General features: G+C 45.2%; 1 protein-coding gene across 4 annotated transcripts in view; it reads left to right on the forward strand.

The window, feature by feature from the left end:
• LOC112230259 (STE20-like serine/threonine-protein kinase) overlaps positions 1-17,500 on the forward strand; it is a 45,183-nt gene that overhangs the window by 16,963 nt on the left and 10,720 nt on the right. The window contains exons 4-15 of one of the 4 annotated variants that reach the window (XM_042310944.1): positions 296-445; positions 4,144-4,216; positions 4,555-4,749; positions 5,073-5,154; positions 6,745-6,876; positions 7,141-7,452; positions 7,528-8,184; positions 8,420-8,550; positions 8,940-9,063; positions 9,653-9,832; positions 16,299-16,391; positions 17,012-17,083. In XM_042310944.1, coding sequence (XP_042166878.1) covers positions 296-445; positions 4,144-4,216; positions 4,555-4,749; positions 5,073-5,154; positions 6,745-6,876; positions 7,141-7,452; positions 7,528-8,184; positions 8,420-8,550; positions 8,940-9,063; positions 9,653-9,832; positions 16,299-16,391; positions 17,012-17,083 — 2,201 coding nt within the window. Of the gene's footprint in view, positions 1-295; positions 446-4,143; positions 4,217-4,554; positions 4,750-5,072; positions 5,155-6,744; positions 6,877-7,140; positions 8,185-8,419; positions 8,551-8,939; positions 9,064-9,652; positions 9,833-16,298; positions 16,392-17,011; positions 17,084-17,500 lie in introns of all 4 variants that reach the window. The other 3 variants (XM_042310942.1, XM_042310943.1, XM_042310945.1) reach the window with 3 other exon arrangements.

Below are 17,500 nucleotides of genomic sequence, written 5' to 3' on the forward strand. Positions count from 1 at the left end.
ACAATGGTAATGTATTTAACAATATTATGTGACTGAAACGTAATGGATATAACAGTATAGTAACAGTTAACTGATATTGAACTACCAGTGATTAGCACCAACACGATGTAGACCACGCTCATACTACATTGATGAGGTAGAGGGTATTAACATTCTTCATTGATTCAGTCGTGTGTGTGACTGCGTGTGTGTGTGTGTGTGTGTGTGTGACTGCGTGTGTGTATGACTGCGTGCGTGAAACCCAGTGTGTGAGGAGGAATGCTAAGTATGTGTTTATGTGGCCCCGGTCCCTCAGAGCTAGAGAGGCCCCTGACAGAGCCCCAGATCCGGGTGGTGTGTAAGCAGACCCTCCAGGCCCTCCTCTACCTCCACGACAACAAGGTGATCCACAGAGATCTGAAGGCTGGGAACATCCTGCTCTCCCTGAACGGAGACGTCAAACTGGGTAAGAGACTGGGGAAGAGGGGCTGGGAGTTACCTAACCCTGTGTGTTTCACAAACCTCTGCCTGGGGACCCGCAGCCGTTCCATGTATTAGAACTATTCCACAGCTAGCACACCTGATTCAACTTGTCAACAATCAAACCCTTGGATAGGCGTTTCAGGTGATGTAGTTCAGGGCTACAACAAAAATGTGAAACGTGCATGGGTCCACGAGTAGAGGTTTGAAAACCACTGCCCTAACCAACTATGCGTGCTTAACATGTACATTTAGTCCTTTAGTAGAAGACACTATTACAGTCAATGCACACCACTAAGGTAGAATGCATTACCATACACTCTTAGAAAAAAGGTTATTCGGCTGTCGCTCCACCATTTCCTGGTTGCTAAAATTATAATAGTTTGCCTAATTTCAGTTTGACTAAACAAGCAATGTGTAGAGAATCATTGTACCATCTAAACTACTTTGAAATATATTTTCAATAATCCAAAATATTGCACAGTGCCTTGACAAAGTATCTGCCCCCTTTGTAATTTTCTCAATTTTTGCATATTTTTTTTGCTGAACATTATCAGATCTTCAACCAAAACCTAATATTGGATAAAGGGAACCTGAGTTTACAAATAACCAATAAAATGTATAGGTATTTTATTTCTGTAATTAACAAAGTTATGCATCAAACAATTCCCCTGTGTGAAAAGTAGTTTCCCCCTTACACTCAATAACTGGTTGTGCCACCTTTAGCTGCAATGACTGCAACCATATTTTCAGCGTTTGAAGCTGGTGTACAGAACCAAAAGTAAAAGACACAAAAACGAAACATAAGAACGGGAATCATAGAAATAGCACACACAGAACAGATCTACCGCTTCTTAGACTTGCTTTCAATGACAACGACAGATTTATAACTCACATTTCTATGTGAATTTGGTTGGTTCACCAAAAAGTTACATATTGCCGCTTTTAGTAGGGCCAGGGGGAGATTTTGGATACACCATAGAAGTGCATTCTTGGATGTTCGAGAGTGCATCTGTTGGTGCGTTTAGTCAAAACGAAATGCATGTAATCACCGCTATGAAACACCAAATATGTTTAGCGCAGATGTAGAAGAAAAAAATAGAGGAATAAGGTGGTCTTTGTTTGTTAGGTTTATCATAACATTTATAACACAATATACAGACAGAAATGTTCCATCACGTAATAATGTAGCTGTCATCTACGAATCAGTTATGTCACTCAATTATGGCAATGCTAACTGCCTACAAATCGATTGCGTGTTAGGAAAGCCTGCATGTCATCATTGTTCTGTCATATTGGTACACAGTGAGGGGTTTGCTCCACACAGTAAGCTCCCGACTCATCATGCAGTAGGTTGTGTATTAGGATGAGTCTTAACTTTGTGCCTGTAACAGGCTTGATGTGATAATGCAGTACAAAGTAGGGTTTGTGTTAGTACAGTGACATAACAAAGGTGGCTGTGAAAGTGCCTGTTTGCATGTCAGTGACCGGCAGTGAGAGACTTTGTGGGAAAGATAAATCACAAACACACACACACACACACCCACTCTGCTATAAACAACACATGATGTCATCGTTCAGATGCACACGTTACGTAAAAATAAATGTTCTGTTGCATGTTTTTCGCGTCGCTAACATGATTACTGTTATGCTTTTGAATAAGCCTGGATTTGGCTGAAGGCCTATATGTATTTCAGAAACCATTGTCTAACTTGTATAGATTGGCTTAGGCCAGGGGTCTTCAACATTTTCTTGGCCAGGGACCCCCTCCCAGGAAAGCCAGCGACCCTGGGACCACTATTGTACGTTAGCAAAAAAAAATGTCACGTCTTATCATCAGGTGAATGATACTGGCAAGGAGAAGTAAATAACATGTTTAAATAAATAGATTTGGTAGAGTTTTTTTCATTAGTTTGACCTCCCACATCATCATCAAAGATGCTGGTAACTAACCCAAGATACACCAACAGTGTTGTTCCCAATGGGAGAAAAGTAAGCCTAGTGGGCAGAACAAGCCAAGTTTGGGCAGAGCCAAGCATCAGCTAGCGCAATCCTATTGTCGCGTTCCAGCATGTATTTGCATATTTCTGTTCGGGAACGCCTAGTCTGTGAACTGAGGGTGTGCAATAACTCAATTTGCTCTTGCCCTCCTAAACAATGCAATTTTTTCTAATTGTTTCTAAAGGGTCAAGTCTACAAAACTTTGTGCACTCTGTTCATAACAGACATTGTAGTTTTTGGAAGAGAACTGTATTGTTTAATCAAGGAGTAAATTTGTTGAATGTCGGCTCCTCCCACTTCCCTCCACTGGACTGCCTCTCCTCCCACTTCCCTCCACTGGACTGCCTCTCCTCCCACTTCCCTCCACTGGACTGCCTCTCCTCCCACTTCCCTCCACTGGACTGCCTCTCCTCCCACTTTCCTCCCCTGGACTGCCTCTCCTCCCACTTCCCTCCACTGGACTGCCTCTCCTCCCACTTCCCTCCACTGGACTGCCTCTCCTCCCACTTCCCTCCACTGGACTGCCTCTCCTACCACTTCCCTCCACTGGACTGCCTCTCCTCTCACTTCCCTCCACTGGACTGCCTCTCCTCCCACTTCCCTCCACTGGACTGCCTCTCCTCCCACTTCCCTCCACTGGACTGCCTCTCCTCCCACTTTCCTCCACTGGACTGCCTCTCCTCCCACTTCCCTCCACTGGACTGCCTCTCCTCCCACTTCCCTCCACTGGACTGCCTCTCATCAAAGCACCAACTGTCAGAGCAGCTCACAGATTACTGCACCTGTACATAGCCCACCTATAATTTAGCCCAAACAACTACCTCTTTCCCAACTGTATTTAATTTTTATTTATTTATTTATTTATTTTGCTCCTTTGCACCCCATTATTTTTATTTCTACTTTGCACATTCTTCCGTTGCAAAACTACCATTCCAGTGTTTTACTTGCTATATTGTATTTACTTTGCCACCATGGCCTTTTTTGCCTTTACCTCCCTTATCTCACCTCATTTGCTCACATTGTATATAGACTTGTTTATACTGTATTATTGACTGTATGTTTGTTTTACTCCATGTGTAACTCTGTGTCGTTGTATCTGTCAAACTGCTTTGCTTTATCTTGGCCAGGTCGCAGTTGTAAATGAGAACTTGTTCTCAACTTGCCTACCTGGTTAGATAAAGGTAAAATAAAAAATAAATAAATAAAAATCATTATATGTGTCATTGGAACACAGGAGTGATGGTTGCTGATAATGGGCCTCTGTACGCCTATGTAGATATTCCATCAAAAATCAGCCGTTTTCAACTAAAATAGTAATTTACAACATGAACGATTTCTACACTGTATTTCTGATCAATTTGATGTTATTATAATGGAGAAAAAAATGTGCTTTTCTTTCAAAAACAAGGACATTTCTAAGTGACCCCAAACTTTTGAACAGTAGTGTATGTCATTTAAAAAATATATTCTGTTGATGCTAACGATATTAATAAAAACATTTAAGTAAAACAAAAAAATCTAAATCACTTCAATATATACTGTGTATATATTTGCGGACCCTCTGCAGTACCTCTAAGGGGCCGCGGACCCCAGGGTGAATACCCCTGGCTTAGGTTAATTCTTATGAACAACACGTTGTACCCTAGTTGCTAACAGCAGCACTGTTTCCCATTGGTGTTTCAGCTGACTTTGGTGTGTCGGCCAAAAATACCAAAACACTACAGAGAAGAGACTCTTTCATCGGGACGCCATACTGGTGAGTCAAACATGAAAACCTGTCATGTTGTTGTAATTCATCAAACTACTATTTCTCCCCATTCTTCTGAATTGACCAGTCAACTTGATATACTTTTTAATGTATTCCCCCCTCCAAAAATATCTACTTATATTTCAATTTATAGAAACCTTAATGTATAGCCTACAAAATCCCAATATTACTGTACAGAAATGATACAATTACACATTTCCACACAATTCGTTTCATTGTCATTTACATTTCACCTAATATATTTTGTCCCTTTTTCATTGGTCATTCATATTTCACAGAAACATTTCATATCCTCTGATTGGTTCTTTTTTATCCGTTCTTCCCAGGATGGCCCCGGAGGTGGTGATGTGTGAGACGTTTAAGGACCGTCCGTACGACTACAAGGCTGACATCTGGTCCCTGGGGGTGACTCTGATCGAGATGGCCCAGATTGAGCCTCCCAACCACGAGATGAACCCAATGAGAGTCCTGCTGAAAATAGCCAAGGCCGATCCTCCTACCCTGATGCAGCCGTCGCGCTGGTAAGTCTGGCGTGTCAGTCAGTGATGTGGCAGCCTGGCAGACAAGTTATTTCTGTCTAGGTTTGGCCTCAGTTAAATGGGAAGGATGGGAAGGAAGAAATGCCCTTTTGATACGCTGTCACAATGTTCCTTTTCTTGCACTTTCTTGCCTAGAGAGATTGTATCACTAATTCACTCCTCTCTGCACCTGCCATATCTGTTGAGATGGTTCTACCTACTCTAATTTACCTCAATGCCTTTCAGCGGAATAGATGACACTGTTTAATTGTAACCCATTTTCAATGTTGTAGCTATTACAAGCGATCTCCATTCACTCTCTTCAGGTCTCCCGAGTTCAGTGATTTCCTAAGAAAGTGTCTCGATAAGAATGTGGACAACAGATGGAATGTGGCACAACTTCTACAGGTAATGGTGACACACCTGTTCCCCCCTTTTGCCTGCACTTTCCCCTTTGTTCCCTCACCCCACCTCCTCTTCTCCTCAGCCCACCACTTCTTCTCCTCAGCCCACCTTCCCTTCTCCTCACCCTACCTCCTCTTCTCCTCAGCCCACCTCCTCTTCTCCTCAGCCCACCTCCTCTTCTCTTCAGCCCACCTCCTCTTCTCCTCAGCCCACCTCCTCTTCTCTCCTCAGCCCACCTCCTCTTCTCCTCAGCCCACCTCCTCTTCTCCTCAGCCCACCTCCTCTTCTCCTCAGCCCACCTCCTCTTCTCCTCAGCCCACCTCCTCTTCTCCTCACCCTACCTCCTCTTCTCCTCAGCCCACCTCCTCTTCTCCTCAGCCCACCTCCTCCTGTCCACCCCCGCCCCTAGCACAGCACTCCTCTTCAATCCATCCCACGGCCACCTGTCAAATTAAATACATGGCCATATTGGCCCTGATCATGATCCGATAGCTGCTCAGCCGGTGCATCTAAGGTACATCTGTGTCAGCCAGGTACCTGGTGTGCTAGCTAGCGTGCTAACGACACTTACTTATGCCCTCTGCGCCTCCGTCAGCACAACAGGCTTTTCTTTCCGAAAGGGTTTAAAGAGCGACCGCCAAGCTAGACAGAATGACGTCCAGACAGACAGTAAGAAGACATGTGGGACAGTACAACAGGAGTATCGTTGGTATCTTTTACCAAAAGCCCAAAGAAGGGCGTGAAAATGCAGAACAGTAGTCCACCACCGACGAACGTGTTGATAGCGAAGAAGCTGCAAATTCTTAGGCCGGCGGTTGATTATGTTCAGCGGGTGTCCTGGCAAAAGAAGGACAAGGTAAGACTTGGGTTTTGTTGTTTGGAAAAGGGTTGCATTATGACTGCAGTATCTGTACAGTAGGGAAGACAGTGTGCTTTGTCTATTAATCAGGTTATGAAGATTGTACTTCACATTTTTGGACTAAATATACACTGGGCGTTCAAAACATTAGGAACACCTTCCTAATATTGAGTTGCACCCCATTTTGCCCTCAAGCCTCAACTCAGAGGCATGGACTACAAGGTTTAGGAAGCGTTCCACAGGGATGCTGGCCCATGTTGACTCCAATGCTTCCCAAAGTTATGTCAAGTTGTCTGGATGGCCTTTGAGTGGTAGACCATTCTTTATTCACTGTTGAGTATGGAAAAACCCAGAAGCATTGCAGTTCTTGACAGACTCAAACTGGTGTGCCTGGCACCTTACTACCATACCCTGTTCAAAGGCACTTAAATCTTTTGTCTTGCCCATTCACCCTCTGAATGACACATACACAATCCATGTCTCAATTGTCTCAAGGCTTCAAAACCGTTCTTTAACCTGTCTCCTCTCCTTCATCTACACTGATTGAAGTGGATTTAACAGGTGACATCAATAAGGGATCATAGCTTCCAGCTGGATTCACCTGGTCAGTCTATGTCAGGTTTTGTAGGTTTCTCAATTGCACCTCTTTGACTGCAATATTGAAATCGCACAAGTCTTTATATCTAAAAGTGTTCTCAATGTTGTGCATCTTTCTCTTTTTCTTATCGCTGCAGCATCCATTTTTGAGTACTGTGACAGACAGCAGACCGTTGAGGGAGCTGATCGCTGAAGCAAAGGCTGAGGTGTACGAGGAGATTGAGGATCACAAGGAGGAAGAAGAGGAGGAGGATGGCGAGACACAACGGGTATGTCACACCACAGACAGCTCAGTTAGAAAAAGAACCAGATGAGAGTGTGAAACGCTATAGATGGACAGTGTGTATTTTTCTGTGGTCTTCATCCTTCATTATAAAGAACAGTATGTGCTGACGTGACAAGAATAAGGAAAGTGAGTGGCTATTGGTTAGAAGGATATATTTAGAATTTTCTATTATTTGAATATGCTAATCTAGACATGATCTGTTGATTATTTTGAACCTACATTTTGATTTTCATCACGTCTTCTTCAGGGTCACAAACGTGCGCCGTCCGATGCCAGTGTTGCCAGCACGGAGGACGAGAAACTCCCTCAGTCTCCCTCAGCCTCCATCCTGGAGTCTTTACCGGAGAAGGCTGAACCGGTTATCCCGACACCACGGATTGTTGAAAAGGTCCCTGAACCAAGTGTCGCCAAGCCAGAGGAGAACCTGGTTGTGGACACGGGCTCCGTCGAGGAGCCTGCTGTCCCTGCAGAAGTGGAGAAAATGGATGAGACCCTTGGTGTTCCAATGAATGGAGAGGCAACAGAAGCCAGTGAGAAACCAGTAGAGGTGACGGAAGAGGAGGAGAAGGTTCCAGAAATAACAGAGGTTTCCCCAACAGAAGCCAGTGAGAAACCAGTAGAGGTGACGGAAGAGGAGGAGAAGGTTCCAGAAATAACAGAGGTTTCCCCAACAGAAGCCAGAGAGAAACCAGTAGAGGTGACGGAAGAGGAGGAGGAGAAGGTTCCAGAAATAACAGAGGTTTCCCCAACAGAAGCCAGTGAGATATCTTCTTCAGACCCAGCTGAGAAACCAGCAGAGCCCCAACCAGAAGGAACCGTTTCCAATGCTGAAGTCACCATAGGGGACAAGGAGATGGAGCAACTGGCCATATCCAATCAAGATGAAAAGGAAGTGGACACAGCTGAGGTCCAGACGAATGAGATCACTGCAGAAGGGTCAGAGGCCAAGGAAGAGCCAACAGAAGGCAAGATGGAAGTTGAGGAAGAACCAGCCAACGAGGAGCCTAGCAGGGAAGCAAAGGTTACCGTGACAACCCCAGAGGAGACTAAGGTGGACGACAAACTCACACCTGCATTTTCAGCGGTCTGGAAAAAGGAGGAAGGAGAGAAAGAGAGAGTGGAGTATAAGCCAACTGCGGAGACAGGGACTCCAGTGAAGTCTAAGGATGAGAAGGAGAGGGATTCGGACTCTGGGAGTAGTTCTGCTGCAGATAACGGCAGCATAGACATGAACCTGTCCATCTCCAGCTTCCTGACCAAAACCAAGGAGCCAGGACCCCTCTCCATACAGGTACGGCATCACAATACACTCTCTTTAGAGAATGTCTTTGATCAAATCCATTGGTAATAGCTAAGTAAACCAGTAATAACCCTCATGAATACACCATTGTAAATGCTTCATACATTATTATCGGTGTTATAAATGCTTATGAATTGTAATGTTTATAATGACCGCTTTATCCCATAAAGTTGTCCAACTACAGTATATTGATGGTATATTTATTGCCACCATTTTTGTTTTTCAGGACACCAAGCGCCAGAAGAAGACACTGAAGAAGACCCGTAGGTTCGTGGTGGATGGAGTCGAGGTTAGCGTGACGACGTCGAAGATCATCACCGACAATGACACCAAGAACGAGGAGATGAGGTTCCTCAGGTAAAGATTTGTTTGCAGGAATTAGCACGTTGAGCTTTATGCATTGAAATATATGCCAATACTATGCACAGATATAATCCATCTCTCCCGCGGTATAAGCTCAAGCTTAGGCTCTAACTGAACTGAATGAACCAGCGAATGTAGCTATTTTAGTATATTGCGTGTACAAAACATTCGGACCACCTTCCTAATATTGCGTTGCACCCCCTTTTGACCTCAGCCCATTTGCATATCAAAGTGCTACTGAGCCGTGTGCATCGAGATGTCTTGTTATATAACGTTTTCATTGGTCTTTCGAGAGACCCTCCTCCATTGCTTTGGGTTGGTTAATCTCCTTTTGGAGAAAAAGGTGTTCCTCTCTCACAGTTTTTTCCCCCCTCCTCTCCCAGGCGTCAGGAGCTGAGGGAGCTGCGTCTCCTGCAGAAAGAGGAACAGAGGGCCCAGCAGCAGCTCAGCAATAAACTGCAGCAGCAGAAAGAGCAGATCTGCCGCCGTTTCGAACAGGAGACGACCGTGAGTCACTATCCTTTTTTTGTTGTCGACGCCTCAATGGGAGGTGCTTTGAGACCTATCGACAGGTACCGTGTAGTACTGCAATTGCATGTAGTGCTGTGGTACTATAATTGCCTGTTCGTGACCCTGGCCCCAGTCTTACTGTGTCCAACCTAGCACAGTGACAGAAGGTTGCCGATTGGTGTGGTCACAACCAATCCTGAAGGAGCATGCTAAACCACACACGGCTCTGAAACAGTAAGCTGAATTAACCCAGTAAGACCAGTTAGTCCCTGCCCAGTATTACAGAGGTATGTCCCGTCCACACCACACCACAGCTTCCATGTGCCTTTTGCTCCTGTTACGTCATTACTTATTTCTGGACGAGGTAAATCCTTCTGTATGTCAGTCAAACTGCCACTCACAGTTTAGACAGAGACTGAATCCACTAGCCAGCTAGTAAATCCAAGGCAAACGGGATGCCATTGAAATGCCATGGCTTTCTGTAATATGCCAGTCATTCATTGATGACCAGTGTTTGGATACCAGTTCTATTTCTAGTGAAAGGGACGAGCCGACACCGAATCAAAATGACGTCCTCATTCTGCAGAGTAAGAAGCGCCACTACGACCAGGAAGTGGAGAACCTGGAGAGGCAGCAGAAGCAGACCATCGAGAGGCTGGAGCAGGAGCACACCAACCGGCTGAGGGACGAGGCCAAGCGCATCAAGGCCGAGCAGGACAAGGAGCTGTCCAAGTTCCAGAACATGCTCAAGAACCGCAAGAAAGAGGTAAGGAAGTAGAGGGCAGTGTGTGTTAGTGTTGCACAGTAAACCCAAACATCAGGACTTTTTCTATACTAGAACATGAAAAACGGTTCAGTGCTAGAATTTTTGGTACTTTCGGTTCTTCTGTCAAATGTGTCTCACGTCGTTTACTGATTGAGAGAGGATCAAGTCTGTCTATCAGCACAGCCAATGTCCACTTATAGCGCGAGAGCACCGTGCCTGCTTCACTTACCCATTGCTGGCTGTAGCCTGTCCTGAGGAACCACTGCTCACACTGGGAGTCTGGGCTGCATCATGTTAGTTCCCTTCTCATACTGACTCTAGTCTGTCCTGCTCTAAGCGTCTGGGCTGCATCATGTTCGCTCCCCACTCATACTGACTCTAGTCTGTCCTGAAGAACCACTGGGAGTCTGGGCTGCATCATGTTCGCTCCCCACTCATACTGACTCTAGTCTGTCCTGAAGAACCACTGGGAGTCTGGGCTGCATCATGTTAGCTCCCCACTCATACTGACTCTAGTCTGTCCTGAAGAACCACTGGGAGTCTGGGCTGCATCATGTTAGCTCCCCACTCATACTGACTCTAGTCTGTCCTGAAGAACCACTGCTCACACTGGGAGTCTGGGCTGCATCATGTTAGCTCCCCACTCACACTGACTCTAGTCTGTCCTGAAGAACCACTGGGAGTCTGGGCTGCATCATGTTAGCTCCCCACTCATACTGACTCTAGTCTGTCCTGAAGAACCACTGTTCACACTGGGAGTCTGGGCTGCATCATGTTAGCTCCCCACTCACACTGACTCTAGTCTGTCCTGAAGAACCACTGGGAGTCTGGGCTGCATCATGTTAGCTCCCCACTCATACTGACTCTAGTCTGTCCTGAAGAACCACTGCTCACACTGGGAGTCTGGGCTGTATCATGTTAGCTCCCCACTCACACTGACTCTAGTCTGTCCTGCTCTAAGCGTCTGGGCTGGATCATGTTAGCTCCCCACTCATACTGACTCTAGTCTGTCCTGAAGAACCACTGGGAGTCTGGGCTGCATCATGTTAGCTCCCCACTCATACTGACTCTAGTCTGTCCTGAAGAACCACTGGGAGTCTGGGCTGCATCATGTTAGCTCCCCACTCATACTGACTCTAGTCTGTCCTGAAGAACCACTGGGAGTCTGGGCTGCATCATGTTAGCTCCCCACTCATACTGACTCTAGTCTGTCCTGAGGAACCACTGCTCACACTGGGAGTCTGGGCTGTATCATGTTAGCTCCCCACTCACACTGACTCTAGTCTGTCCTGCTCTAAGCGTCTGGGCTGGATCATGTTAGCTCCCCACTCATACTGACTCTAGTCTGTCCTGAAGAACCACTGGGAGTCTGGGCTGCATCATGTTAGCTCCCCACTCATACTGACTCTAGTCTGTCCTGAAGAACCACTGGGAGTCTGGGCTGTATCATGTTAGCTCCACACTCACACTGACTCTAGTCTGTCCTGAAGAACCACTGGGAGTCTGGGCTGTATCATGTTAGCTCCCCACTCATACTGACTCTAGTCTGTCCTGAAGAACCACTGCTCACACTGGGAGTCTGGGCTGCATCATGTTAGCTCCCCACTCACACTGACTCTAGTCTGTCCTGAAGAACCACTGGGAGTCTGGGCTGCATCATGTTCGCTCCCCACTCATACTGACTCTAGTCTGTCCTGAAGAACCACTGGGAGTCTGGGCTGCATCATGTTCGCTCCCCACTCACACTGACTCTAGTCTGTCCTGCTCTAAGCGTCTGGGCTGCATCATGTTAGTTCCCTTCTCATACTGACTCTAGTCTGTCCTGCTCTAAGCGTCTGGGCTGTATCATGTTAGATCCCCACTCATACTGACTCTAGTCTGTCCTGAAGAACCACTGCTCACACTGGGAGTCTGGGCTGCATCATGTTAGCTCCCCACTCATACTGACTCTAGTCTGTCCTGAAGAACCACTGGGAGTCTGGGCTGCATCATGTTAGCTCCCCACTCATACTGACTCTAGTCTGTCCTGAAGAACCACTGCTCACACTGGGAGTCTGGGCTGCATCATGTTAGCTCCCCACTCATACTGACTCTAGTCTGTCCTGAAGAACCACTGGGAGTCTGGGCTGCATCATGTTAGCTCCCCACTCATACTGACTCTAGTCTGTCCTGAAGAACCACTGGGAGTCTGGGCTGTATCATGTTCGCTCCCCACTCATACTGACTCTAGTCTGTCCTGAAGAACCACTGGGAGTCTGGGCTGTATCATGTTAGCTCCCCACTCACACTGACTCTAGTCTGTCCTGAAGAACCACTGGGAGTCTGGGCTGTATCATGTTAGCTCCACACTCACACTGACTCTAGTCTGTCCTGAAGAACCACTGGGAGTCTGGGCTGTATCATGTTAGCTCCCCACTCATACTGACTCTAGTCTGTCCTGAAGAACCACTGCTCACACTGGGAGTCTGGGCTGCATCATGTTAGCTCCCCACTCACACTGACTCTAGTCTGTCCTGAAGAACCACTGGGAGTCTGGGCTGCATCATGTTAGCTCCCCACTCATACTGACTCTAGTCTGTCCTGAAGAACCACTGCTCACACTGGGAGTCTGGGCTGCATCATGTTAGCTCCCCACTCATACTGACTCTAGTCTGTCCTGCTCTAAGCGTCTGGGCTGTATCATGTTAGATCCCCACTCATACTGACTCTAGTCTGTCCTGAAGAACCACTGCTCACACTGGGAGTCTGGGCTGCATCATGTTAGCTCCCCACTCATACTGACTCTAGTCTGTCCTGAAGAACCACTGGGAGTCTGGGCTGCATCATGTTAGCTCCCCACTCATACTGACTCTAGTCTGTCCTGAAGAACCACTGGGAGTCTGGGCTGCATCATGTTAGCTCCCCACTCACACTGACTCTAGTCTGTCCTGAAGAACCACTGGGAGTCTGGGCTGCATCATGTTAGCTCCCCACTCATACTGACTCTAGTCTGTCCTGAAGAACCACTGGGAGTCTGGGCTGCATCATGTTAGCTCCCCACTCATACTGACTCTAGTCTGTCCTGAAGAACCACTGGGAGTCTGGGCTGCATCATGTTAGCTCCCCACCCATACTGACTCTAGTCTGTCCTGAAGAACCACTGCTCACACTGGGAGTCTGGGCTGCATCATGTTAGCTCCCCACTCATACTGACTCTAGTCTGTCCTGAAGAACCACTGGGAGTCTGGGCTGCATCATGTTCGCTCCCCACTCACACTGACTCTAGTCTGTCCTGCTCTAAGCGTCTGGGCTGGATCATGTTAGCTCCCCACTCATACTGACTCTAGTCTGTCCTGAAGAACCACTGCTCACACTGGGAGTCTGGGCTGTATCATGTTAGCTCCCCACTCACGCTGCGCAGAAGTTAACACACTTGAATAATGCAACACAGCATGTAGAAATTGAGCAACTGTTAATTACTGTTCGCAAAACAATGTCCATTACAGGCTAGAACACTTTACAATGTAATAAGATCACTTTTTTAGCTTCCAGCTTTGTAGGCTAACTTTCCTTGCTAGCTTACAGCTGAAGTCCACATCAATTCACCACCCTAGTACTGTGTTTGTGATAATAATGCAAACCATAATGCAACACATGCCGATATCAAAGCTGATTTGTCACCAAAAACCACACGGTCATTGCCAAACACATTATTCATTCACTTGGTCTCCCTCGCCTCGGGTCTCTCCTGTCACTGTGTTTGAGTGACGTCATTAAGTGTCAAAGACACAGCGCACACGTTTATAAAAGAAGATATTGCTTCTGCCATGCAAATGTTGTGGATCAGTACAATAAAACAAGGCCACGAATGGAAGGGAAATGGATTGTTTGTCATCTGTTACCACGTTAAATCAGCCAAAACAAGCACTCACTCCCAGGGCCTGATTTAATACAGGTGCTTACAGGGGCTGATTCCTCTGAGCCCAAGCACATAAGGGCCCAAAAGGCAGAGCCATTTTTAAAAATATATATAAGGGGGTTAGGGTTAATTGATTCATTAACGCATGCATGGCTATCTGGATCAAGTGCCATTCTGTACATTTGGCAATGCGCCTTTTTTTAGCCACGGTATCGTTCCTGATATTGAGTATCGTGATGGTATCAACTACCATGATACTAAACCAGGAATCGTTATCAAAGTCACATTTTTGGTATCATGACAACACTAGTGTGTGTGTGTGTGTGGTAAGTGAATGTTGTAACTGATGCTGTAAAGGTCTGGCTGTGTGTGTGCTTGCGGTGTACAGCACATTTGTGGAAAAGAAGCATGTTGATCTGTCATAGATTAGGCTAAGCAGCGATTGGACTCTCATTGGCTGTCTGTGATTTGCAGGATTGTTTTCACTACAATGTCTTGCTGTTACATTTGACCTTTTAGTCATTTAGCAGACTCTCTTATCCAGAACAACTTACAGTCAGTCACCTTAAAAGATAGCTTGGTGAGAATATCACCGTTGTCGCAAGTACATTTTTCCTCAGTAAAGAAGCTATCAACAAAGTCAGTGCTGGTAGGACAAGACGACAAGGAATAGTTGTCTTAACAACACTTATTGACAGACAAAAATATACTAAGCTGCTCTTGCAGAAATTAGTTGTTTTCCCAGTCTATCGATGAGCTCTGTTGAACTGGATACTAAGAGTGGTTTTAATATGCATGATGTACTGTTGAACTGGATCACTAAGAGTGGTTTTAATATGCATGATGTACTGTTGAACTGGATCACTAAGAGTGGTTTTAATATGCATGATGTACTGTTGAACTGGATCACTAAGAGTGGTTTTAATATGCATGATGTACTGTTGAACTGGATCACTAAGAGTGGTTTTAATATGCATGATGTACTGTTGAACTGGATCACTAAGAGTGGTTTTAATATGCATGATGTACTGTTGAACTGGATCACTAAGAGTGGTTTTAATATGCATGATGTACTGTTGAACTGGATCACCAAAAGTGGTTTTAATATGCATGATGTACTGTTGAACTGGATCACTAAAAGGGGTTTTAATATGCATGATGTACTGTTGAACTGGATCACTAAAAGTAGTTCATATGCATGATGTACTGTTGAACTGGATCACCAAAAGTGGTTTTAATATGCATGATGTACTGTTGAACTGGATCACTAAAGGTAGTTAATATGCATGATGTACTGTTGAACTGGATCACTAAAAGTAGTTCATATGCATGATGTACTGTTGAACTAGATCACTATAAGTAGTTGATATGCATGATGTACTGTTGAACTGGATCACTAGAAGTAGTTGATATGCATGATGTACTGTTGAACTGGATCACTAGAAGTAGTTGATATGCATGATGTACTGTTGAACTCGATCACTAGAAGTAGTTGATATGCATGATGTACTGTTGAACTGGATCACTAAAAGTAGTTCATATGCACGATGGTACTGTTGAACTGGATCACTAAAGGTAGTTAATATGCACGAGGTACTGTTGAACTGGATCACTAAAAGTAGTTAATATGCATGATGTACTGTTGAACTAGATCACTATAAGTAGTTGATATGCATGATGTACTGTTGAACTGGATCACTAGAAGTAGTTGATATGCATGATGTACTGTTGAACTGGATCACTAGAAGCAGTTGATATGCATGATGTACTGTTGAACTGGATCACTAGAAGCAGTTGATATGCATGATGTACTGTTGAACTGGATCACTAGAAGTAGTTGATATGCATGATGTACTGTTGAACTGGATCACTAGAAGTAGTTGATATGCATGATGTACTGTTGAACTAGATCACTAGAAGTAGTTGATATGCATGATGTACTGTTGAACTAGATCACTAGAAGTAGTTGATATGCATGCATTGGTGACATCATGCCACAAGAAATGAGTCTTTATAAACTAGTCTTACTTTCAATATCTTACGTTTCACAGGGTAGTTAAGTCCATCTGACAAAGATGATATATTCTCAATCTTGTTTGGAAGGGGTTTCCTTGTTTAGCATTGGCAGTCGTGAATGTTTTCGATGTTTATCCATGTGCACCCCAGTTCGTCCTCAGTATTAATCCCATAGTGTGCCATCGTAAGAGGATAGCCCAATCAACACGACAATCCAATGCCTATTTAGAGCAGTCAGCGTTTTACTGAAACACCCGCGGTTACAGTAGATCTCTCTCATCGGGTTTATATAACCTGTGTCTGAAACGGTCACTTCTCATCACCGGAACCCAGATTTGTAGCCTATGTGCTGTATCCAAATGATTCTGACGGGGCTATAGTCCGTGATGTTGGTTTATGTAGCGCATGCTTACAAATCTGGTGTCAGGCGACTTCTCATAGACTTTGGCTAATGAGTTGAAACACAAATCCATATCAAAGCCTTGTTGTTGTGTCTGTGTTGTTTCTGCTGTCACTGTGGTGTGTTTGTTTGTGGGCTGCCTCATGCCATAGTTCAAACAGGAAATGCGACTCACGCCCAGGCACAGGAGAAACGCTATCGTGAAACGGGGGAAAAAGGACATAATCACAACTCCACGTGAAGAGGTAGTTTGTTGTGGGGAAACTGTTGGTGTGGCTTTCCTACTTGGACTGTCCCTTCAATGTCAGTCTACTATTCTTCTGTTGGCTGCTTTCAAGACCACTGTCATTTAGCCCCTTTGGGAATTTTTGGGCTACTCTTCTTTTTTTTTTCAAAACTTGTCTTTTGTGTGGTTTGTTTTTGGTTGAAAATAGAGTTTATGTATGTATTATTTTACAGTCAAAACGAATCAAGTAGGCTTACAGTATCTTCCAGCACAAGTTACAGTATAGTCCAACACTATTGATGCGTTTTCTAACAATCCACCCACCTGTGAATCACAGTGGAACACATTGCCTGTATATTACGGGGGTGTAACAGTGTGTCGGTGTAATGGTTAACTTAGCCAGCAATGTTTATGGATGAGTGGCTGATGATTTAGTAGAGTATTATCTGTTGTGTGGCCCAGGTTACTGTGCTGTATGGAGCCTGAGTGCCAGTCTGCTTGTGCACCATATTGTCAACGCCTTTTCCTTTACGGTCAAACATGATAACGAGTGTTGGCAGTAATGCAAGAAACAGACTGGCATTCCGGCTACATGTTCTGATTTAGTAGAGTATAGGTCTAATCTGTTGTGATCTACAGGGAGTGGCCCAGGGTATGATTCAATCTTTTCAGTTGTCCTCCTGCACTCTCTTCAATGCCCCCATGCAGGATGTAAGTAGTAAGATTCTCCCCCTTGGTTTGAAATGTGTTCTCTTCCTGCTCTCTCACATGGCAGTAGATTCACTCACTGACTTTGAGACGGCAGGGTTTATATCGGTGTGTGTGTGTGTGTGTGTGTGTGTGTGTGTGTGTGTGTGTGTGTGTATGTGTGTGTGGAATGCTTTGTGGGCCTTCTCCTTTCCTTATAACCTGGACTGATCAATATGCGGAGGGCTGGTTTAAAGGGAATGCAGCAGTATTCTATTTTGGGATTTGGCCGACACATTTCTGTAGAGGAGATGTTGTCAACCCTGAACTTAGCATTTCAATCAACCTGGAACTTAGCAATGAAAAAACAACATTCACAGTGCATTGCCCATAAAACGAATCAATTCCGCCAGTCGACGTCCGGTGCTCTACATTTTCGAT

Source organism: Oncorhynchus tshawytscha, linkage group LG32 (assembly GCF_018296145.1).
Source record: "Oncorhynchus tshawytscha isolate Ot180627B linkage group LG32, Otsh_v2.0, whole genome shotgun sequence".
In the NCBI taxonomy this organism is placed as follows: Eukaryota; Metazoa; Chordata; class Actinopteri; order Salmoniformes; family Salmonidae; genus Oncorhynchus; species Oncorhynchus tshawytscha.